This window comes from Pteropus alecto, unplaced genomic scaffold, assembly GCF_000325575.1.
Source record: "Pteropus alecto unplaced genomic scaffold, ASM32557v1 scaffold101, whole genome shotgun sequence".
Lineage (NCBI taxonomy): Eukaryota > Metazoa > Chordata > Mammalia > Chiroptera > Pteropodidae > Pteropus > Pteropus alecto.
The window spans coordinates 7,209,158-7,234,080 of NW_006432945.1; the positions used below are offsets into that span (position 1 = coordinate 7,209,158).

Consider the following 24,923-nt stretch of genomic DNA (forward strand, 5'->3'; position numbering starts at 1 on the left):
CGAGTCTGGTTTTGTAACCTCCAAACTAGAGCCAATGATTTCAAAGGGTTTCACGATTCTCCCAGACAAGTGATTTTATTTCTCTATAAAAAGTGCTAAATGATTTATGGTACATAACAATTTTAATATGGGGAGGGGAAGGACATCACTAAAACAATAATATAGTTCACCAGGTGAAAATGTTGGCTACATGTGCCTGCTTTACCGTAAACAAATGGGCTTAGGGATTTGCTTTCTGAAGTCTACAACTTCAAGAGAAAAATCTACATTATGGTTGGTTTTTCTGGTCACTATGTAAAGCAAATAAACTTTAAACACTTTGTAACCATGTATTTACTCTGCCAAGTGCCTATATTCCAATAAAATGTTCATCCTTGAAGAGGTGTCCAAATGTCATCTTTATTTGTAATGGGGCTGGTTTCATCTCTTAAGCAAACGACAGACTTGAGCTGGAAGGAACAACCCTCGGAGATGAAAAGGTGAGTCACTGTTACTGTATTATGGAACTTTTAATTTTCTGTCATTGGGAAGGAACCCACAGGGAAGTCACTTAACGTCAGATGTAATTATGCTTTGAAAATGCATATGCTTATTTCTCTAGGAATTGGACTATGTCCATAATAGAGCAATGGGCAATTACTCTTGACGTAATTGAATTACTGTTCAAATTGATTTTCGATGAGTAACACTGAGTGAAACACTCATTCTTTGATATAATTATAAATAAACACATATTTCCTCACCAATGTTGACAGTAGTTCATTCATCCATGAACTCATTAATCCAAAAAATAATAATTGGGTATCTGTTATATGCAGGCACTCTCGTAGGTGCTGGCGAAGCAGAGGTGAACGCAGTGGACATGATCCCTGCATCAGGAAACTCAAAATTGTAGGGTCAATGTGGCCAGGAAGAGCCCAGAAGGGATATTTGCTTCCTTGCCTTGCATAAGCCTTGTCTGTCATCTTAGCTTTCACTCACCTACACCAACAGCTTCAGAGGAGAGAGTAAGAAACACTGGAGAAATCAAGTTCGGCAGTGACAGGACACTTGGTGTGCCACGAACCTCACTTCCTCTCCTCCTTTCATACAGAATTTCCAAAACGTAAGAATCATTCCCCAAGAGGCTCCTCCAGAACTTCTATTTAGGGCCAAAAATCAGGTTGGAATTGGAGGTGAGTGGGTTGATTTGAAACTACTTCTACATAGTTTTTTCTTTGATTATATGTTTATTTGTTGTGGCTTGGATGGGACTGATGGGGTTCTTGAGAGGAGTCAACTAAACCTGTATGCCAATGTCTACAGTTGCTGTATTAATAACTGTCAAAAACTAGAAAAGAACCCATATGTCTTTCAGCTGGTGAATGGATAAACTGGTATATCCATATAACCTACTATTCGACAATAAAAAGGAATGTTCTACTGACATATGCAGTAATGTGGATGAGTCTCAAAATAATTAGGCGGAGTAAAAAAAGCCATACTCAAATAGAGGATACATACTATATGCTTCCTTTTACATGACATGCTGGGAAAAGAAAAACTAAGGGATAAAAATAGATCATTTGGGGGACGGGGGAGATAGATGGGATAAAAAGGGGCAAATATGTGTTGACAGAAAGAAATCTAACTACGGGTGGTGAACACACAGTGCAATATATATGCCTTACTGTTGAATTGTACACCGCAAACTTACTGGATAGCGTGAACTAATATTGCCATTAAAAAAAAAAAAAAGATCACTGGTTGCCTGCAGTTGGGGGGACGGGGAGGGATTGACTGTGAAGTGGCATGTAAGGGAATTTGGTTCACCTCCTAAATTTATATCCTGAATTATGGTGGTTGCTCTGTGACTAAATGCATTTGTTAATACTCATATAACTGTAAACTGAAAAGGGTGGATTTTAGTCATGTGTAAATTATACCTCAATAAACATGACTAAAAAAATATCTTCTTAAATGGCCGAAGTTTTCAACGATAGGGAATTAAATTTATTATGGAACATTTATATAATAAAGCATGACAGAATTGTTTTGGACTTCGTTGTACTTTTTCTCTGCTTAACAGGTTATAAACGGCCTTCGTATGTGTGCAAAATTTCTGTTTCTAAATTAGAATCACCAATTTATTCTTCTACTTTCTCTTCCAGCTAGGGTATGGGGATGTGAGGTATGCTCCACCACTCAGACTCACTCTTTTCAAATTTTGATTCAATAGAAAGGTAAGAAGGCAATAATTATGAAAAATCTATTCTGCTGAGGGTGGTGGATCGTGACATAGAGACATCCGGCTCTCAGAGTGACAGTGACAGAGGGTCTAGCAGCAAGTGTCCCAACTCCAAGGTCAAGGTGCAGTTAAATTCCTGAAGCATCCTGGTGCTAACATTTGGGATGTATATTCCTCAAGCCTGGTTCTTGGGCCCTCTGAGATTTTAACATATTTACATTAATTAAAAATTTTAATTAGAGTGTTATTTGCAGCCAAGAACCTGGACTGATAGAACAGTCATTAAAAATTATGTTTATGACCACATGAGCTAAGACTAAATCCTGGGTACGGTGGCTTAGACCATCATTGATAAATGCGACTGACTGTACCTGGCGATGACGTCCACACTGTGAATACGTAGAGAAGGTGAATGCCAACATCCCCAGCAAGAAACTCTAAAACAAGGTGCAGCTTATGTAACTCATCTAAGAAAGTGGATTCAGAGTCTTCATTTAAATGTGGGGAGTGAGAGGAGGAAGAACTCTGCTCCGCCTGCAGGTCGCCAGACTCATCGCTGCACTCCACTTCCAAGCGAGAAAAGCCATTTCAAGCTTTCTACAGAGCTGTTTTATTTTCAACAAATCTGAGTGTACCAACCTGGAAAAGAATTGTTTACAAACAGTTGGCAATCATGTGGGAAAGGCTTAACCATGGTTTTGAGTTTTTAAAAAATCATAAGATTCAATATAAGTGCATAAGCGAACAATCTGGAAGAAAATTTTGCCAAAGTGGAAACAGTGGTAATTATCGCTTTTGTGTGCTCCCCCCTGCCCCGCCCCCATGTTCCATAACGAAGATATATTACTGTCAAAATTAGAAAAACATGAACATTTAAAAATGTTTTAAATTTGAATTTAAGTTTCGCAAAAGGATCCTCTGTCTTCCTAGAATCCCATAAGCCAAAGGACTCTGGGTACATTTACTCCCGTCCTTAGGCCCATTAACAACTATTATTGGGAGTGATACATAAGCATAAGCGAAAGAAAAAAAAGCCACTGGAAACCTTTGTCAAGGGAAAATTTGTTCCCTAAATAACCACTTGACGAATAACATTCTGAAGGGCTCTGCTGCTCTTTTGCAGTTCTGATCTTGACTCAAATCTTCTGCCCCACAATTCCTGTGGTGATGCCCAGACATGTGCCAGGCCACCACGCTGGCATTGTCTTCCCGCCACAGAAAGCCAGACACCTGGGCACAGTAAGGTCTAACAGCCTGCCCAGGGCCGAGTTAGGATCTCCTAGGTTCTATCTGCAGCCATGTATTATGAAAAATCCTCCAAGAGCTCTAATGAAAAGACAATTTATTTAAGGCCATTACCACTTGCTTGATATGCCTCAAGAAATTACAAATATGAGAGATCACACTCATTAAAGCACGACATAGCATGCTGTGAAAAACACAACATATGTTTATTTGAAGTCTGAAAAGCCTACTGAGTTTTAAATTTTTCTTCTGAATATCCTTTGATGTATAAGCCTTTTAATTTTTGATTCTTTGAAAAATAGTGGTTTCTAGATCAAAAACAGTGGAAACTTTCTCTGGGTGAGTAAAAAAATCACCTAAAGATAAAGTTGCTAGACTCCATTAAGTGGATAAGATGAAACATATGGACACAAAGCATTTTAAATCTCCATGAACAAGACAATCTCATAATCACTTTAAAATTGAGTAAACCCAGAAAAATTGGAGACACTCCTTTACATGAAATATTTTTTCACTCCTAGTTATATAAGTTATCATGGAAGCAGTAACTTTGTTCCACTTAATTAAAACTGGTGACCCTCTATAAATTATACAAAGCTACCATCATCAAGAATCTATTTTGAAAAATATTAGTTTAGAATCAGCAATATTATAGTAAAATCCTCGAGAATAGAGATTATGCATTAAATTTTATGCTAAGACCTCTTCCTAACTAAACTAGTGGTAAAATGTAAGTGATGAAGTTAATTGTGAAGTATATGTTTCTTCTCCTTTATTTGCCTGGACCTTTAGCTCCCACTTCTAGGCCTTTAGCTAGGATTTGTTTCCCAGTACTCTATTCTCTGTAGTATTTTTGATGCACCAATAAAATGTTAGCCACCAAGTTCTAATCTTCCTCTTAGTCAATGTTATTTTGGATACAAGTGACACAACTCACTTAGGCAAGAAGAGTTTATTTTATGGTTATCGAAGTATCTCATGGAAACTAAAGAACCCCACATCCATCGGGAGATAAATTCTCCTTTTTTCTCTATATCTTAGGCTATCTGGTCTCGCATTTTTTCCTTTTCTCTGCACATCTGCTCCATTCTCATCTATCTGCAGTGTAGCTTTCACTGCTTTTCTATTCATAGGGAGAACTGTGACTAACTCATAGGCCTCTGAGTTTACTTATCCCTATTTCTAGCAACCAGCAAAGACTGTAATTTCTGAGTCATGATCCCAAATTCCTGAGAGAGAGTTTGGGCCCGGTGTCTATCCCTGGTCCAAATCAGTTATAGCCAGGGTGTGAAGGGACATCAAAAAAGTGCAAAGAAACAGGTGAAATTAGTTCATAACGAATTTTATTTAACCTAATATATCTAAAACATTATCATTAAGCATGTAATCCATTTAAAAAATCATCAGTCTACTTTTTTATAACAAGTTTTTGAAATCCAGTATACATTGACAAACTAACCACATTTCAAGTGCTCAGTAGCCAGATGTGGCTCGTGACTATCACACTGAACAGCACAGTTCTGGAATATACCAATAATGAAACCATGAATCAGATTTCTGGCAGTAAAAAAAAAGCTTCATAAATTCACAAAGATGGTTTCTAAAATCCAGCTTCCCTGGCATACTGGAGGAATGGAAGTGGGGGCGGGGGGAACACTTCTGCTTAACCCATGTGCATCACATGTCCTTGGGTTTCCTCTCTCATACTTTCTCTGCTTTCTCACCAAACCTAATATTAACTAAAGTAAATAACTTTAAAAACCACTAAGTTTTCTTATCAACTTCTAAAAGACTCCACTTGTCAGAACATGGAATAGTAAATAACAACTCTCTAGTACTTTTATGTTAAGCCTATTACATTTAATCCTTTTATTTTATTTTTTTATCCCAGGAGCAACTGTAATTACTGAGACTACAGCTTTTACTGTTTACTAGCTGTGTCTCTTATCACCAAGAGATTTAAGTACTGTCAAGGGAAGCTGCCTTGCAGTATCTCCAGTAATGCATTATCTCCATGCATCTCATACAGAAGAGAAAGGAAAAAGGAAAGCTTTAAAGATAAGCTGGGCTACCTCTACAATTATAAAATTTACCCAAGGCTCAGACAAAATAATGATGTTTTTTAACACTTCTCCGAGGAGATCCTATTATTTGTTTATAGTATTTAGGGAGTTGATAGATAAAATACAATAAGCAAAATTAAAAAATATAATGGGACAGATTTTTCACAGTTAACCTATTTTTGGAATCCATGAACATAACAAAACTCATATTTACATCTTTACTCTAAGTAATGTCTTTTTTAATGTTTGCAATATTGGGTTCTCAAGAAGAAAAGTGTTCCGTAAATTCCACACACTGTCAAATTATAGGAAAAGTGATTTGAAGAATGACAAAATCACCACTCCCAAATTCTGCACCAGAGTTTTAAGAATAATCAGATGTCACGTTAAAGAATTCATATCATTTAGGGGCAACTGCTGCTGTACAGTCAGTGTCACATGGCTGGTTGCAGCCTCCTGGACTTTCTGAATCATATTATTAAAGTGGAGATTCTCCCTTGTGTTTGTGAGTCCGTATGATTCTAACTAGGACTCCTGCTCTTCCCTAACTACTGATCCACCCAGGCAAGTAAGTAAAGAGAACACTAGGTAAGCAGACATATTTTACATAAGCCACAGGCTGGGCAAACAAACCTTTAACTGGTTAAAGGGCACTTTATAAATGACTCTTCTTATCGTTTTAATGGGCTTTACACATCTAAAATCTCTTCCGTATTCTTTAAAAGTCTTTACCCTTATTCTCCTTAATGCTTTCCGCCAGTGTTTCTCCCCCGCCCTGCATAACACACCAAGGTCTCTCTTAACATATATATATATATATATAAAATCAACATATATATATATAATCACTATTGTATGGTTTTAAAATAATGTGTATAACTTTTAAAGCAATGAATGTATATTTTCCCCAGTGTCCATAAATTGCCAATTAACTAACAATTTCTAGTGTTCCATTAAGGGGTTAAAATGGTCCTCTTTTGAAATGCACTTTGTGAATATATTTTTCTTTCACTGCCAGGGACTCACCTTAGATATGATAAGTTGCAATGTTTTTTAGGCCACACAAGCTTTTTCTACTTATGGTTTTGCAGAGATTAGTGAAACATGGACTCAATCATTGACTAGAAATTGAATTTCAGTAAGGGAGAAAAAGATGCTTCTTATTTTGCACATCAACAAAGAACATATTCTAGGTTCTCATTATACCCTTTTAAAATGCAGTGTTAGCTTGAAAACGAATAAGCCAAGGAAGAAGAAAAAAATGCTAAACATTAAAAGCCAGTACTTCTCTTTCTTGAGAATATTGTTTCTTTATAATAGTTACTCTTCAATTTTGACTTCTCATAAAGGCATGGACAATCAGGAAGATAAAGAAAACAGTTATTGCCAATAATCCACTACGAATAATTGACTTGACTACATTTCAGTATAACCGAAGGTCACTGACTTATTTTTCTATTTTCTTTGTTCTTAGTTTTCAAAAACTGGATGGTTGGCTTTGACCTTTAGCTTGTTATGTTATCTATGCCAGAGCCAAGAACAATTCACGGGTATTATTTATTTAGGTAACTTTATCATCAAAGCTGCCAAAGAGGATCCAGGATGGAACCAATAAAGGGATGCAGGTCCATGAAAAGGATAAAATTAAATATTGTACAGAAATGACCTCATGTGTTTTCATAGCCTCTATGTAAGTAAATAAATTATATTCGTCTCACTTTATAGATAAGAAAACTGAGGGAATAAGGAAACAAGTATATTCCACATTTACTGAGGCTCTGTAACAGGAAAGGCACAGTGCTGAGTTTTTGAACATACATATAAATAAGCTAATGTCAATACCTTCCAACTGGTCACAGTCTAGTGAACACGGCTGACTGTGAAAAGCACAATAATAAGACAATACAATACAAAAACAAGGCAAAGGATGACTTCCAATGACTGGAAGGTTCTGGAAGGGTTTTTTAGAGATAGAATCTGAGACTTACTGGGTAGTGAGTGTTCTACAAAGATGGTGGGATAGATGAGAAGATAAGATGGTAAAGGCATGGAAAGGCTATAACATGAGAATCTATTACCTACCGCATAGGATTTGAGGGCAGGGCAGGAGTAGAAGGGGGATGACATGTTCAGAGGGTTTGCAGATGTCCTTGAATGTCAACTCTGATAGCAATGTAGAGAAAAGTACGGTGGCAGGGAAATAATGTAAGAGGCGATTGCAATGGTTCAGGAAAGAAGTAATGGAGGCTGGAACTGAGCAGAAGTATGAGTGGAAGGAAAGGTAATGATCGAAGTACAATCTATATAATTTGGAAACTAACTGGGCATGGACCATGGAGGATGAGTTGATGATGATTCTGATGCACTAATATGAACCAGTGAACATGTAACATTTGAGCTACCCTTGGGCCAGATAGAAGGAAATTTCTACAAGGGAGGTGGAAATGTTTATCTAGAGATGAGGACAGATATCAATTTAGACATCAACCACAGGGATATTGGTTGAATCCATATGAGTGGAAGAAATCACCAGGGAATAGAGTAACGAGAGGAAAAGGACAAAAAGGAAACCTTAAAATGCAGGGAAGAGAAGGAATAAAGGAAGAGTCACTGGGGTCACCTAAATGGTCTGAGAGGGAAGTGAGTGATGCAAGGAGATAGAAATCAAGGAAGAAAAGTTTCCAGAAAGAGAGCTGAATGCTGCCGAGGGGATGAGTAAGTGATTTCCTGCGGTCATAAGGTCACATCCAAGCTCCTAAACTCCTCACCTACCTACTGAAATATCAAACGAGAAAAACAATGTGCTTTTTCAAGAAGAACCTATGCCTCATTTTATCAGTGGCTAACCTGGAACTCAGTCATCAAAATAAACTGAAAGTTGCAATCCCCTTCATTAAACTTTCTCTGCGTCTCACAGCACTTACTTCACAGTGAGCATCTTAGATAACTATTTTTAATCAAGTAGGAGGGCTCACGTGCTTTCCTTCATCCTCGTGGTACTGTGCAGTGGTTACATGCAAGGGCTTTCCAGTCACAGAGGCTGGTTGGACTCTAATCCAGCAGTGTGACCAGAGCTTTTGTTTCCTAACTTCTCTAGCTTCGGTTTCCTCGTTTGCAAAATGGGGGTGGAAATACTTACCTACAAGGGTTACCTACAATACTTACCTACACGAGAGAATGCAAGTAAAACTCTCAGCGCACTGCCGACAAAGGCTCCATTCATTTTTGCAGTTGCTTTGTAATCTCCCTGAGGGCAGAGGATTACTCCAACACTATTCCCTAAGGCGTACGGATCCGACCCGGGGACGTGTCCGCTTCATCCTGCCTGCCTTCAGGGAAACGTCATTCGCGGCAGGAGGGATAAACAGCTGACCCATGGAGGAAGGGCTGGGCGCAGAGAGCCGGGGACAGCTGGATCCCCCAATCCCGTGACCCTCGGAGGACTACACGTCCCACGGTGCAGCGCGCCCACCCAGCGTGGAAATTTCGCCCGGCGGACTCGTACCGAGGGACCGCGGGGCAGGAAGCAGTGCACGCTGGGACCGGTAGTCTCCGGGTCGCAAGTTCACGGGTCGGAGGAGGGCCCAAGCAAAAGGCCCCTCCCCAGTCCCGCCTTTTGTCCACGTCTCCCTTCTCCCGGCCAGTGTTCTCTTCCGTCTTCGGAGCCAGCCCCTCTCCGTCCCGGTCCCCATTGGTTTTGAGGCCCGACGTCTCGGGCCCTACCCGGAAGTAGCGTTGGGGGAGGCGGTTTCCTAGACTACGACACCGGAAAGCTGGGGGAGGCGCTCCGGGCAGCTCAGGGCGGCGGCAGCACTGGCGCTGGAAACAGGCTTGGTGGCTTCGGGAAATAGTTCGGCGACGGCGGCCGCTCGCGTTGCTCCGCATCCCGCCCTCGGCACGGCTCGCAGCCCCCTTGCCACCGGCGTCCGGCGATGTGTCCCGTCGGCCGGGCGTAGCAGCTGCGCGTGCGCGGAACCGCGGGGCCATGAGCGAAGCCGGCGGCGGCCGGGGCTCTGGGTCTTCGGTCCCCCAGCGAACGCCATGGAGCCTGGTGGCGGCGACGGCCGCGCTCTGCCTGGTGTCGGCCACGTCCGTGTGGACGGCGGGGGCCGCGCCCATGAGTAGGGAGGAGAAGCAGAAGCTTGGGTAAGGTGCTTGGCATCTTGGGGTGGGTTTCCTCCTGAGGCTGACCGCGGGGGAGATGCCTGTCATTGCGACCCAGGCGTGCAGTCAGTAGTCTCTCTTGTCGCGATGGGACGGCTGTGGCCTCGCGAGGACCCCCTGGCAGAGTGGACGGGGTCCGGGAAGGTGGGAGCCTCCGCCCGCTTTGCGACCTCGGGGACTGTTGGGGTGTCGCCGGGGCCGTCTGTGACATGTGCAGGCTCCCCGAGGCCAGCCGGGGTGTGTCAACGCAGCTACCGTGTCAGTGGCCCGTGACGGAGGCTACAGTCCATGTCGTTGCGCGGGAGAGTCCTGCGGTTGTCTTTCCTCATTGGCATGATTAGATTTCTCACACAAGTGAGCTCCCCGCTGGAGAAGTGTGGCTGACCTTAGAGTAGTTAAGGAAGTAATGTTTACACCTGTTACGGAAAAGGGGGGCGTTCATGTGTAAACTTGAACTTTACACATATTACCATTTCCTTGCAGTGTTTTTTTTTTCTTTTGCACTGCGTTTGCATAATAGGACAATATTTGATGGTGTTTTCAAAAGCCCTAATTAAGTATAGCAGGTATTCACTTTTTAGTCAGAGTAGTTTATCAGTCTTGAAAGTGTCGTAAAATTATCAATTATATTTAATTCAGAGTCAGTATTCCTAGTATTTGTTAGGTCCCACAAACGATTAAGAAAAAAGCCAATTTACCAGTAGCGAATGGGCAAAGGGCATAAAGAGTTAACTCACACAAGAGGAAATGCAAATGGTCAATAAACATGAAAAGTAACTGAACCTTGTAAATGTGAGAGATGCAGATTAAAGCAATGAGTTTTTTTTATTTTTTTTTTTTAAACATCAGGTTAGTAAATGCAAAACATACGGATAGAGCACTGGCTAGTTGAGATGTGAGAAAAAACCTTGGTGAGCGTTACACTTGCTGCAACTCCTAAAGTTTAAATTGTATTTACCCTTTGATTCATCAGCCTCATCTCCAGGAATCTATCCTGCAGAAATAAAAGTACTGTCATTGTAGAGATAGGTGTACAAGGATGTGCATTTTGAAGGAATGAAACACTTCCTTGGAGCATCCATGTTAAGGAATGATATTCCGACATTAAAGGAGAGGTAGATCATTGGAATGCTGTCCAGGATAGATTATTCCCAAGACAGAATCAAAATTGCAAGTTGTAAAATAATACGTATGGTACCATCCCATTTTTTTTTTTTTAATAGAAAAACATGGAAAGATGATTACCTCCTGGGGTTAGGATAGAGGTGATGTGGAACCATCAGATTTTATTTTATGTACTTCCTTATTTAAATGGTCGCAAGAGCCTTGTGTTAGTTTTTAAATAAAATAGCAATAAAAGGTGCTTGAAAGAAGACAAAATTACCAATAAATCCTAATAAGTATCTTAAATTTTCTGTTTATGAATTTCATGTGTCATTGATAACTGTTTTACTGAATATTCTGTGCTAGGCACTTTACATATGTCATCTCTGTAATCCTCCCTGTTTCTTAATGAGGTGGATGTGATCCCCATTTTGCAGATGAGGAAATTGAGACTAATGGTTGACTTGTTCAAAGTCACAGAGCTGGTAAATAGTGGAGCCAGTATTCAAACTCAGGTCTGTGACCTCAGAGCCCATTCTCTCTCCACTATCCTGCACTTCCATTAAGACCTGAAAAGAGGATGCAGATTAAAGCAATGAGATTTTTGATGTACTCAACTCCTTTAAAAAAAACTGTCAAAAGTCAAATCAATAATCAGCTAAGGATAGCAAGTATCTTATTTGACCACCACTCCCCCCTCTTTCTTTTTTATTAAAAAATTTTATTTGAAGAAAAGTCATTGGATAACTCATTTTTGACCAGTTAATTTTTAACTGGAGAAGTCCAACCAGTTCTGATCAGATTTTGAGATCATTTATGAAAGCTAAATTACAATAATTTAGGTTTGTTAATTGCCTTACTCTAGTGTAAGTGTAGAATAAGGGTCTAGAGCTATAAACCACAAATACACAATTACTTGACTGCTTTTGCCTTTGGAAATTTTCAGGAAACTGAACTCTTGATTCATTAGGTTTACCTGTGTGATTTAAAAAAACACCAACAACTGATTTATGATAAAAAAGAAAATGCCTCATCCCTTTTCCTAACCCTCCAAACCAAACAATGGTAAAGGCTGGAGTTGTCACAAATAGTAATTGCTTAGTTGCTTGCAATTTATAGTTTATGGAATTATTTACCTGGTCAAATGTTATCTTTCTTGGAATATGTTGTTTTTATTTTTGTGTTTTAAATGTTACAGCAGTCGTTAATGTTATCTTTTCAATTAAAAAAAATGAAGTGTAAAACATTCGAATTTCCATAGCACATTGGCAGGCTATGTAACTTTAGAAAATCCGACTTATAGAAATTATTTTAAAAATGAAGAAAGACACATAATAGTAAGAGTTAACAAAAGATTATTAAACTATTTTTTTCCCTTGCTAGTTACTGAGAGATTTGGCATTTCTAGCCATAACTTTAATTTTGTAGCTTTTCCTATAGCCCTCAAGCCCCCAACTTGAGAATGTTTAATTGAAAGACTGATTCCTTGTTCCCAACCTTACAGATTTTGACTTAGTAAATATGATTTGGGGATCAGAAAGCTTCATTTTAAACAGTCATTTTGGAGATTTTGAGAAACAAAGTTAGCCAAAACATCAAAACATACAAATCTCATTTTGAGGATTAGTTTTCCTCGTTATAGAGATGAATATTATTGATTTGACTTTTGACAGTTTTTTTTAAAGGAGTTGAGTACATCATAAAATCATCAACTGCATCTTTCGAAAATATGACAAGTGTATTAAACTAGACTTTAGTAATTTTATTCAGTTTAAGGGGAAAGGCAGAGGCTTTATAGTGTACTGTTATTTCATATCAATATACATACCCACCCTTCTTGATGGACTATGTAGTATAAACAAATGGTAACAGTTATTTCTTTGGGCTCTCTAGCAGTAGTCCCCCTTTCAGGACAGATATGTTAAATAATTTTGTTAAGAGGTTATTGTTTTTCAGCATCAGATTTCCTTCTTTCTGCATGGCATGCATCAATCATTCGTTTGGGTTTTTTTTAGGAAAAATTATGAATTTTACATGAGTTGCTAGGTATAGTAAAAGTGTGGCTCAGTTCTTCGTGGTTCATGAAAGCTTCTCTGCAAACACTGGTGTGTTTCCTGAATCTGTTTATGTCCCTTTGTAACTAAAGTTTTCTTTTGTTTTTTATTGGCATATATTTATGAAGGAGTATTAACTTTTTGAAAGACAAATAGAATATATTTAACTTTTTCCATTTCTGCTCTTTTAAATTAGGAATCAAGTACTGGAAATGTTCGATCATGCCTATGGTAACTATATGGTAAGTAGAAAGCTTATCTTTATATACCACTTATGTCAACTGAGTATTATGTGAGCATGGTCAACTGATTATTTTGAAACCTGAATTAATAGCACATTTTATTTAAAAGAAGTTTTTAAAAAATAATACAAATATGGGCTAACAGAATATTCCTGATAAGGGTTCTTAGAGAACCAATTTATTGAATAGGTAAGAAGAAATTGAATTAGATTATGAATTTTTGTATTTAAACAGTTTCCTTTGATGCTACCAATGATGTTTATTGAGTGCTTTACATAGCTAGATATTGTGGATGTCAACATGAATAAGATGTGATCTCTGGCCTTAAGAGAAATGATTTTCTTAAGTAAAAAACCCAACGAAACTATTTACAATAATACTTTGTTAGTGTCTTAGTGCTCACTTGAGATGAAATAGCAGTTTCAGTTTTTCAAGATGAAAAAGTTCTGGAGAATTGTTACAGAACAGTGAATATAACTAATGCTGCTAAACCAAAAAATGGTCAATTTTATGTTACATATTTTTTTTTTTTTTTTACCACAATTAATAAGTGAATCCCCTCGTGGGCCAAGGGGAGCCTTTTGGAAGGTGGGGAGAAGAATCTGCTTCCCATAGTGGAGCTCAGGGGCCATGGCTGCCCTCCATCTCTCCCTGCTTCTTACCTTTCAGTAAAATGATCTTAAACTGCAAAAAGAATTTTTAAAAAAATTTTTAAAAAGACGAACTAGCAAGCAACTTTTAGCATTCAAAGAAAATTTTATGTATAATTTTATAGAATTTGATCAAATTATTCTGATAATCACTTCTCATGACCTTGTTCTTACATTTTTAAAATGTCACCGAGATTTTCTTTTATTATTAAGACCTGTAAAATGTAATTGGGAAAAGTTGGACAGATAACTAACTTAAGTTGATTCTGCTTTAAATATTTTTTCAGCTGATTCTGTGAATCCATTTTTCATTATATGTTACCCCAACATCATGTATTAACATTATCTTTATAACATATAAGTACGCATACTTTATGCATCTTTATATTTGATAATCTTTGTTCCCATTTGTATTGTACATTTTTTAAGAGTATGTATTGATTCCTTAATAAATATTTTTAGAATATGATGTGATGCAGTTAGGAGTATTTTTAACCATACTGAAAGCACAGTTTTAAATTCATTCTTTTTTTTTAGGCGAGGCAACCCTTGGTTGACCTTGCAGATTACAAGGACCTTGTCAGCTTACAATCCCTTATTTTTTATTTTTATTTTTTTATGCCTACAGCACCTGGTCTTCCTAGGTGGTCTCCCATTCAAGTACTAACCAGGCCTGACCCTGCTTAGCTTCCGAGATCAGACGAGATTGGGCTTGTTCAGGGTGGCATGGCCATAGACTTAAATTCATTATGAAGATCTCAGGCATTATCTTAATATTTCTTTCAAAATCATTTATTCCTGGTTAATTCAGTTTGAGCAAAGTATAATTTAACAAACATAGGCTAATGGTTTTGAGGTGGCCAAGTACATCCATGCTACACCCTCGAACCTTAGCCATCTCATAAATGCATACTTTTGGATCCAAAGTTGAATAAAATGGTGTATAGCTGTATCAATCCAGTGCATCTCACTCTTTGTAAACCACGGTATCTTTAATATCTTGTCCCTTATTAAGCAGTAGAAAGTTTTATTGATACACTTTTCCTGTTATAGAGCACACTTAATAAATGGGTTTGCGACAGAGCAGGTATTGAGGGCAGCCCTCAGAGGACTTCCTAGTTCAGTTCCTATTTATTGGATCCTATCTAGGTAACCTTCTATAACAACTGCCTACCTACACAATCTAAAGGAGAGGCATTTCAACTCCAAAGACTGGGACCCCTGGAATAAACACTCCCCTCCATTTTTCTGGTGGAGCCACAACCACCTGCAGTCTGTGCAATGCATATTTTAAAATGTTCAACTGTTTTACAGTATGAGTGACTCTTAAAAGTACTTGTGCTGTGCTCATTTTTTTTTGAGGTTTGTAATGCAAGATTTAGTCTAGAATTTACACTTCCCCTTTACAAGTTCTCAACTAACATGAAACAGTTCTAAAATATTAAATAGAGACCAGGTGCCCTGTGTTTGTTGTTTTAAGGCAGTTGAAATTTTTTTCTAGTTCTTATACTCAGAAGCACTATTAGCTTGCTGTAGAGTCAGAGTTTATGGGTTTGGGGATTTGATGGGTTTGAGTTCAAATCTCATCTCAGCTCTTTAATAGCTTGGCCCCTACACAGGTCATTTAACCCCTCTGAGCACTGTCTTCATGTGTAAATGGGGATAATGGCAGAGCGTTTTTACGGTATACGGTTTTTGAGAACAGGGACCATTTTCTTTAATTTTTAATAAGTTCATCTTTTATATGTCCTGTGCCTGATACATAAACTATTATTAAATTTTTTTTTGAAAGAATTGAATTCTCACGAAAGGTATAATCAAGTAGTGCTTACTTTTTTGTATTTGATTATTGCAATGCATCTTTGCCTTTTAAATTCAAAGAAATCATTTAATAAACTTTATTTAAAATATAAGTTTATTGTTAATTTTGGAATATATAACTCTTTATATTTAATTTGCTTTGTTGTAATCAGTAACTTAGTGTGCTAAAATGTGAAATGCCTGGCACATGGTGGGCTTTTAATAAATGTCGAAAGCTTTTCATTTTTTACTAATTCTTTTTAATACTACTCTCTAGTCTAGTCTGCAATTAGATCAGTTCCTTTTAACCTTCTTGGCTTTCTGGAAAACAGTGGTATTTTCCAAAGATAGGCAGTAAGTAGAAATGGAGCAGGGCACCCTGAAGTGGCTTTGCCACCTGCTAGCTGGGTTACAATGGACAAGTTACCTAATCTTCCTGAGGCTCTTTCCTCATCTCACTGAAATGGTTTGCTTGCCTCACCATGTTGTCATAAGGATTAAACAAGTTAATATTCATATGTAGAACTAATGTCTGGCAAATAGGAAGCACTGTAAGAGTTTACTACTACTGCTACTAACTGCTACTATCACTCATTATTCATTCTCTTCCTGAGATTGAAATTGCCCTTCTAAAATTCATTTAGGCTTTAACTCACAACTCATAGATAGAAGTTCCTTAAAACATACACATTCTTTCCTATTCTAGGCATGTACCTTTTGAGGGTATCTTTTTCCTTTCCTTTTTTGAGTCCTCAGGTTCTGTTAATACTGTTTTGCAGTAACAGTGCTCAGCCAGCTTTAGATAGATTACTGCATCTTTGCCATTCCTTGGTTACATCCAGGAATTTTCTGATTTTATCAGTTATGGTAATAATTATTAACATTATAACAACTCTGACAAATCTTAAGCCCCTTTCAGACTGAAATTTATTCATAGTGAGTTGCACAGATGACTTTCTCTTTTCCCTAAATAACATGAAATTTAATGGTTTTGACAGTTCTTGTGTGACTTCATTTAACCCCAGACTACAACCACTTTAGGGCTTCTGTTAGCATGTTTTCAGTATTTGTGCTGAGGTCAGTATGCAAATTAATTTAGATGACAAAATGACTTGTATTTAGGCCACCAAATGCAGAATCTTTTTGGATCTGACGCTGATCTAATCCTTATCTTCCAGTGTTTTTCTTGTCTACTCTAGACAGCCTAAACTGTTTTAGTAGAGCTCTAAACATTGCAAATAAACTCTAAAAGAGTTGGTAAGCATAGTTTCCTTTAACTAGTAGAATCATACCTAATAACCACTTCTAAGCTTGATTTTGTGAGAGCACAATTCAAAGAAACAGATTAATCTTCGTCATTCAAACCACAGGAACTGTTTTAAAATGTAATTTCATTGTGGATTGCCAGACTTAGGTAAGTTTTCTTAGAATTACTCCCCCCCTCTCCCCCGCCCAATGTTTCTTTTTTAAAACATTGTTTTATTATGGTAAAATATACATAACATAAAATTTACCATTTTTGCCATTTTTAAGCACACAATTTTGTGGCTTTAAGTACATTCACATTGTCGTACACCTGTCACCATCCATCTCCCGAACTTTTTCGTATTCTTCATTTGAAACTCTCTGCATAATGATTCTTTTTGATAGTTTGTTCATCAGAAAGAATAATTCTGTAAGTAAAGTAGTTTAGAAGTGGTACTAATGTCTGGGAAGACGGAAGATATAAATTTATATGTTTTGTGTGTGTGCGTGTGTAGACAATTGTGGGACTACTTTTTGTTAACCATTGTTCCTATTCATATACCAATATCAATGTTTTAAGTATGATATTAAGTCCTGAAATAAGGCAGTATAAGTCTTGCAGCTTTGTTCTTTTTCAAAATTGTTTTGGATAATTTAGGTTCTTTGCATTTTTGTGTAAATTGTAGAATCATATCGTCAGTTTCTACAAAAAAAAAATAAAGACTGTTACGCTATTGATTGGGATTATGTTGAATCTATAGCTCAATTTAGGGAGACTGACTTAACAATATTGAGTCTTCCAATCCAACACGGGGCCCTGTCCATTTATTTAGAACTTATTTAATGTCAGCAACGTTTCGTAGTTTTCAGTATTTAGGTCTTACATATCTTTTGTTAAATTTAATCATAAATATATCATATTTTTGATGCTGTTGTTACTGGTAGTTTTTCAAATTTTAGTTCCAGTCTATTGATATTATACAGAAATACAAAAACCTTTTTGTCAGCCTTATATCCTGCAGCTTTGCTAAACTCACTTATCATTTCTAGTAGCTGTTTGAGATAGATTCCTTAGGCTTTTCCACGTGGTCAGTTATGTCATCTGCAAACAAAAAGACTTTTCTTTCTTCCTTTTCAATCTATATGCCTTTTATTTATTCTTATTGCAGTGGCTAGGACTTGTAGTATTATGTCGAGAAGACATTATAAGATCCTTGCCTTGGTCCTAATCTTAGGGAAAAAGCATTTGCCTTTCACTATTAAGTATGATGTTAGCTATTGGTTTTCATAGATGCCCTATATTAGGTTAAATGCCTTTCTATTTCTAGCTTGCTGAGAATTTTCATCATTATAGGGTATTAGATTTTGTCAAATGCTTTTTCGGCATCTATTGATATAATCTTCCTTGAAAAATCTATTAATAGTAGGACTTTATTTCATTTATAACATTATTATTTATTCATATGAAATCATGTAAGTTTGATTTATTTTATCATTGCTAAATCCAAATAAATGTAATCCTAAATACCTGAAAAATGGTTTAATAAGTGAATATAAATAGTGAACAAAAGGAAATAGGAAAATTTGACCTGGGATGAAATTCGACTGATAAATTATGCAAATTCAATCATTAATTAGCAGTATGTGATAGTTTATTAAATATCATTTAGTTTTTATATTAGGACGGAATATCTTCTCTGCCTCCAGGAGGGAGGGAGGTGCTTAACAATAAAGATCTGGAATAAAACATTTAAAAATGTACACAACTTTATTAGAAATTAATTAGATTTGGTATTTAGCAACTCACTTTTATAAATAATGCTTTTGTTTTATTATTGTTTGTAGTAGAATAAAGTCTTCCTTTTGCCTAGTTTTTGGGATTGGTTTTATAAAAAGTCAGTTTTTGATGCTGCTTTGATTTGAGTGTTTTCAGACAGTCGTATCACTTCAAAGCTCTAGTAAATTTAGAATCTGATGTTGAGTCTACAATATTTTGTTATATTTTATGTTTTTGCTCTTGCTTTTAGTTAGGTGTGTGTTCTATGTAATTCATATCAAGCTATCACCTAAGTTTTATTTCTGAGTGATAATTAATGTTTTTTATGGCCCTGATTCATAGCAATATGAATTACTTATCCCTGGTTCTGGCAGTACATTGTGAAGGGAAAGTATTACTGTGCCTCAAGTAGCCAGGGTGTTTGAAGTGTATTATGGCTGTTTATTCGCCACGTATGCATTATTCAGGATTTATGCAAACTGACTGTAGTTTGCTTTGTGGTTAACCCGAAGAAAAGGCTGTGGTTTTGTTTTTATCCTTAATCTTGAAACAGGGGAGCATAAAGTATTTTTACACCTAGTTCAAAACTCCCTTATTTGATTATTTTGGTTTGCAATTGCTATTAATATTTTTCTTATCTAGATAAGCTTAGGGTTGGAGTTTCATATTTAATTTCAGAAAACAGCATTTGTGTGTGTGTCTGTGTGTGTGTGTTGAAAAACCCTAAAAATAGTAGTTATGAAGCTTTTAAAGCAAGCAGTGGTTTAAATAGCTCTTGATTTAAAGAAACTCTTTAAAATCAAATTAATATTTCAATGATCTCTTACAAAGTATCTTTCAAAATACATCAGCGGGTTTAAAAAACATTTTCCTGAGTTACTTCTAAATGGTTTTTATATGTGTTAAATATGAAACTGTAAAGCAATAAAAATAGTGTGCATTCTGGGAAATCACAGTTCCATTGGAGTTAACACTGAAAAAGTAGGAACCTGACCTGTAAAAGACACATGTAAAAATAATTAGGAATTCATACTAAAAATTATATATAATATTAAAATTGTAAAATATTGAATTCAGAATTTGGTAGCTGCATGTGGATTCTAATTATAGCAAACATTCGTTGCCTGGAATCCTTTCCTTGGGAAATAAATCATCATAGAGCCTGAACTTTTTTTAAATACCTGAAGGGTTGCAGTCTTCAGCGCTTTTTGTACTCTTTAGCCTGCTTCATTATTTTTGGAGGACTGGGGGTGTCCCTTTCTGTTGGCCATGTGTTTAATGTTCCTGGCCTCTCTTCTGTTTTTCTGCTGCTAATGTGCTATGAGTTTGGAATCCAGATAGCTGAGTTTAATGAGAGGCAGTAGGATAGAATTGGACACGGAATCGGGAGTATTTTTGCTGGACTTCAAAAATTAAGAATTGTACGGCATGCAAGTATAGGAGGAACAAGGAAGAGGGTAAATTGATGTCTTCAGTTTGATGGTAGCTATCAAAAATTAAATATACCTTTGACCCACTGGATCTATTTCTAGGGATTTAATCAATAGCAATACAAGCATAGGTACAAAAGATGTATGCATATAGATGTTTATTGCAGCATTATTGATATAGTGAAAAATTGAGTTCAGTCTACGTGTTCATCAATAGAGGAATAAAATAAATTTAAGGAAGTATGTACTTTGGAATACTGTGAGGAGAAGGAACTATGAAGTGTATAGGCTCTAGATTCAGGTTGTCAGGTTTGAATTCTGGATCCATCATTTCCTGGTTGGATGACATAGGTTTACTTAGCTTCTCTTGGCCTCAGTTTTCTCATTTATAAAATGGACATTAATCAAATCTATTTCGGAGGGCCATCTGATAATGAAACGAAGTAAAGTGTATAGAACACTGCTTAGAACATAAGTACTCAGTAACACTGGCTAATATTAAAGTGTCACTTGCAGTTACTAAAAAGAATAAAATACATCTATAAAATTCTAACATGGAAAAACCCCATCATGGTTTAAGTAAACAAATTTTAGAGCAATGTATGCATACGACACAAGCACCTGTTTGTAAATAAATTTTTTAAATGACATATGTGCATGTATTTTAATGTATGTGGATAAATCTGGAGGGATAAATGCCACTCTTAACAGTAGTTACCTCTGGGCAGTGAATGGATGGAAGGAAAGCAGATTATCGGATTTTTAAAGAAATATGTTCTTACATTTTTTTCAAGCATGTATTACATTTTTAACTAAAAATTTAGAAAAAGATTCCTTAGACTGTAAGGAAAGTAGAACTTTTGACTACCTTTGATTTTTAAATACCTGTGAAAAGGTTGCGTTCTCTAAATGATGCATGCTTTCTCTCCTTTTCCTTAGCAACTCACTAAGCTTTTCCTTGCAGGAACATGCTTACCCAGCTGATGAACTCATGCCTTTAACCTGCAGAGGTCGGGTTAGAGGCCAGGAGCCAAGTCGGGGTGATGTTGATGACGCCTTGGGAAAGTAAGTATTAACACACGGAGTGGCATGGCATCTCAAAGTTCCCAAGTCTTAGGTGTCTTAGAGGTAGTATACAGTCGTATTTCGGGGGATTGGTTAAGTATTACGTTAAGTTCCTTTATTCCCTTTGTTATCTTTTGTAAAAAATTAATCAGTTTACCTTTTAGATCAGTGAAAAATTGAGTAGTTGTTAAGATAGATGTAACTTTTAAAATGTATATGTCATTGACACATTATAAGGTTTTGATGCTTTAATATTTTTATCTGCTTTAAAAAGCTGATGAATTTTTCTATTCATTTTGAAGGATGTGTAGGTACCCTGAAAATAAATGTGATGTTAAGGCTTTTCAGGTTCTTTCCGTGCTTTATAGGTTATATTATACTCTAGATGCGTGGAGAGCTAGTTAATGGAAACTACCTGTCAGTAGGGTATAAATACAGTTGCTTATACATTAATGGATAAAATATTCAGAATTCTAATGTTTTGTATGGCATTATACTTGATCCTTAGATTTTCCCTGACACTGATTGATTCCTTGGACACTCTTGTGGTAAGTTTGATTCTTCTTGAATTTATTTTATTATATGCACACCCAAAGATTATGAATATAATCATTACACAGTAAGTCTGAAGTAGAAGCCTTCAGAATTTTAAGATGTTCCGATCTTCTAAATAAATCCTTTCACACTGTAAATAATATCACATGTTTGCAAGTGAAACTGTGTAGAATCATGGAGATAAATAATTTATAGGTGTGTCATCTTATGTGATGGCACCTTAATTTAAGAAGGTTGTTTACCTTTGGACAAGGAGATCAAAGCTGTTGGAAGAAAGTAGTTCTAGAAAATACCATTGATATTCTTGTTCTAGAATGACATGCCATGATCATCCTGAAATGGTTAAATTAGAATTTTTATATGTCGTGTTTATTAAAAAATAATTTCTTCCCAGGAGTGATATTTTTAGCATCAGGTGATCACATCTTCACACTCCTTTTCAACCTTTTTTGGGATACAAAATCATTTTATTTAGTTTGATTGGGAACGGTTTGTGAGTAGAAGGGAAAGATTGAATTCCAGATGTCATGATTTCTAAATATAGTATCTTTCTACTTTTTTACTCTCACATCATTATGGTATAAAAGTAGGCATGTTTCTGGATTTTCTTTAAGGCATATTTCTCAACTTTTTCTCAAGTACTGATTAATATTTTTAAAAACAAAACAAAAATCTTTGGGGTGACGGAAGTTCTTCAGAACTAGGTTGTTCTTCCCAATATTGTTTCTACATTCTTCTTTCAGTGGGCATTTCCTTTCTGCCTCCCCCTCCCCTGCTCCCCACCCCTCCCTTTCTCCCTCCTTGGTTCCTTCTTAACCAGAGATTCTCAACTGTACCAGCGCCTTCGGAGGGTTGCCTGTGAAGCTTTAAAAAGTGTCCCCCTCTCCCAAGTTATTCTGATTTAATGGCTCTGGGATTAGGCTGGGCATTATTATTTATTCTTTTAAAACATCTGTTTGTTTATAAAATGCAGCCATGGTTGAGAAGACCTATTTGTTGAAAAGACCATGGTTGTTTAGGTCTTTTTGGCTGGGTCAGGGTTTCAAAAGTTGGGGCTTCATTTTTCAGAGATTAAAGGAATGTACAAACTATATTTTAATGATTATGCAAATGGGAGAGAATATCATATGCCTTATTTTTGGCTTAGTGGTCCTAGGTGATCTATAATAGGTGAAGAGAAAAAGATAAATAAAATGGCCTGGGAGGCACAAATTACTCCCCTGAGAGAAACCAGGAGGTGTTATTTATTCGTAACTGTAGGTGAGTTATGCACATCAGGTCTCCCTTGGTATGGGGGTGAGGAGCCCTGGCTGTGTACTAGGAAAGACTATAGGCGGCCTTAAGTTTGTTTCTCATTCTGTCACCTTGACTTTATCCTTCCATGTAGCAGGTTTCCTGTCAGCTCTGTAAGCTCGTAGCTGATCTTTATGAGCGTGGACCTCAGACAGCGTATGTGTTTTTAACAGTGATATCAGAAATGCAGGAGAAAAGGTGGTTCCCAGCTGTGTAACTTTCCTATATTTAGAAATCTGTCGGTCTCCAATTGAGCAGCCATTAATTATTATAAGGATTATATTCTTCAAGTTATACCAATTGTACACTTTGACATTGGTTGTCAGAATGCGATCCCAGGACCAGCAGCATCAGCATCACCTGACATCTTGTTTGTAATGCAGATTCTAGGGCCTCATCCCAGACATACTGAACCAGAAAGTCTGGCAGTGAGGCCTAGCAGCCTGTTTTTTATACTTTTTGAGATGATTCTGATGTGTGTTAAAGTTTGAGAACCACTGTACAGTGATGCAGTGCTTTTAAAACTTCAGTGTACTATAAGTCACCTAAAGATCTTGCTGAAAAGCAGATTCTGATCCAGTAGACCGAAGGTGGGGCTCCAGAATCTGTGTTTCTAATAAGCTGCCACTTGGAGGTGGTGCTGCTGCCCCTGGGCAGATGTGTGATATAACTGGAGTTCTGGCTCCTTGTGGCAGGGAGTAAAAAGACATCATCACATAATATTGATATGTGGGACCCCTTCATGGAGCTTATTGCAAGAATCCACAGACAGGATTCTGGACCCTTGTGGTAATAATGATAATAATAGTAATGAATTAAGCACTTATTGTTCAGGCATTCCACTAAAAGTACTTTACATACATTATTATCTCATTTAAATAACCCTATGAGAGTGGTTATTTCCTTTTTTGTAGACGAAAGAACAGGCTCAGAGGTCGAAGTAGCTTGATTGAGATTAGAAAGGTAGCGAGTGAAAAAACCAAAATTCTGATCAGAGCTTGCTCTTGACCACAACATTGTTCTGCCTCTGTAATGAATGGCAGGGCATCCATAGGGTGAAGGTGGCAGGTGGCATGGGGTTTAGCGTCACTCGCAATAATGCCCTGAAGGATGTGCTTTCTGCTGAGAGTAGCAGCTTTCACAATGAAGTTTGGTGAATAGGAGGGTTTTTTGTTGTGTTTTGCCTTGGCAACTACATCCCAGTAGAGCTGACCTCATGTGACTCTAGGTCATGGGTTAAACGTTAAGAAACCAGTTAACAGTTACAATAATGATTAGTTTGAAGTCCTTGCGATATGTTAATGTGTCTAAAAAAGAAGTGCATAAAAGATTCTTTATAATGCAATTAACCACTAAAGTTTTTCAATTTTAGATATTATCACATTTTTATTATATGTGTAAGGAAAATATTTTGTATATGTCACTTTTTAGAATCTTGAGATATTTTAACTTGTTTTTGTAGCTCATTCTGAGGCCATTTCTCTTTGACTTTATAGAAAGAACTTTATTTTCATAATCTTCTTCTCCTAGGTATTAAATAAAACTAAAGAATTTGAAGATGCGGTGAGGAAAGTTTTAAGAGATGTTAATTTAGATAATGATGTAGTTGTATCAGTCTTTGAAACAAACATCAGAGTGCTTGGGTAAGTACGTAAGTACGTAAAATAAAAGTTGGGATATTACGAAACACAGGGGCTGTGGGCTGACCTTGCATTTCATTAGGCACAGACAGCAGCAGGCTTTGGAAATAGTTGCAGAATCAAATCAGAGGTAATCCCTGTATATTGTTAAAAAAGAACTCTAGGTTGAATATTTGCATACTAATTACATCACAGAGTTTTCACTAGCAACATAGTTTGCTAACCTTCGTCAGCACCTCTTCAAGTCAAATTAAACTAAATTTATAGGATTACAATTTGAAATGCTCTTGGATTATTTAAAAATATAGAATTAAAGGATTTATTCAAGTTTCATTATATTACATTTTTATATTTAATGGCTACTTTTGT

The 24,923-nt window shown here is 36.9% G+C and overlaps 1 protein-coding gene, 1 long non-coding RNA gene and 1 pseudogene across 2 annotated transcripts in view; 1 reads left to right on the top strand and 2 right to left on the bottom strand.

Annotated features, from left to right (window-relative positions):
* Positions 1-385: 385 nt before the first annotated feature.
* Positions 386-9,209, bottom strand: LOC112476428. The gene is made up of 2 exons (XR_003045068.1): positions 8,701-9,209; positions 386-2,866 (listed from the first exon to the last, which is right to left on the bottom strand). It is a non-coding gene; the product is annotated as an uncharacterized LOC112476428 (long non-coding RNA).
* A 121-nt stretch (positions 9,210-9,330) lies between these two features.
* EDEM3 (ER degradation enhancing alpha-mannosidase like protein 3) overlaps positions 9,331-24,923 on the top strand; it is a 50,707-nt gene continuing 35,114 nt past the window's right edge. The window contains 5 exon segments of the mRNA XM_006907740.3: positions 9,331-9,681; positions 13,054-13,099; positions 20,966-21,066; positions 21,575-21,614; positions 24,445-24,557. Coding sequence (XP_006907802.1) covers positions 9,521-9,681; positions 13,054-13,099; positions 20,966-21,066; positions 21,575-21,614; positions 24,445-24,557 — 461 coding nt within the window. The 5' untranslated portion in view covers positions 9,331-9,520.
* Positions 14,369-14,487, bottom strand: LOC112476560 (annotated as a pseudogene).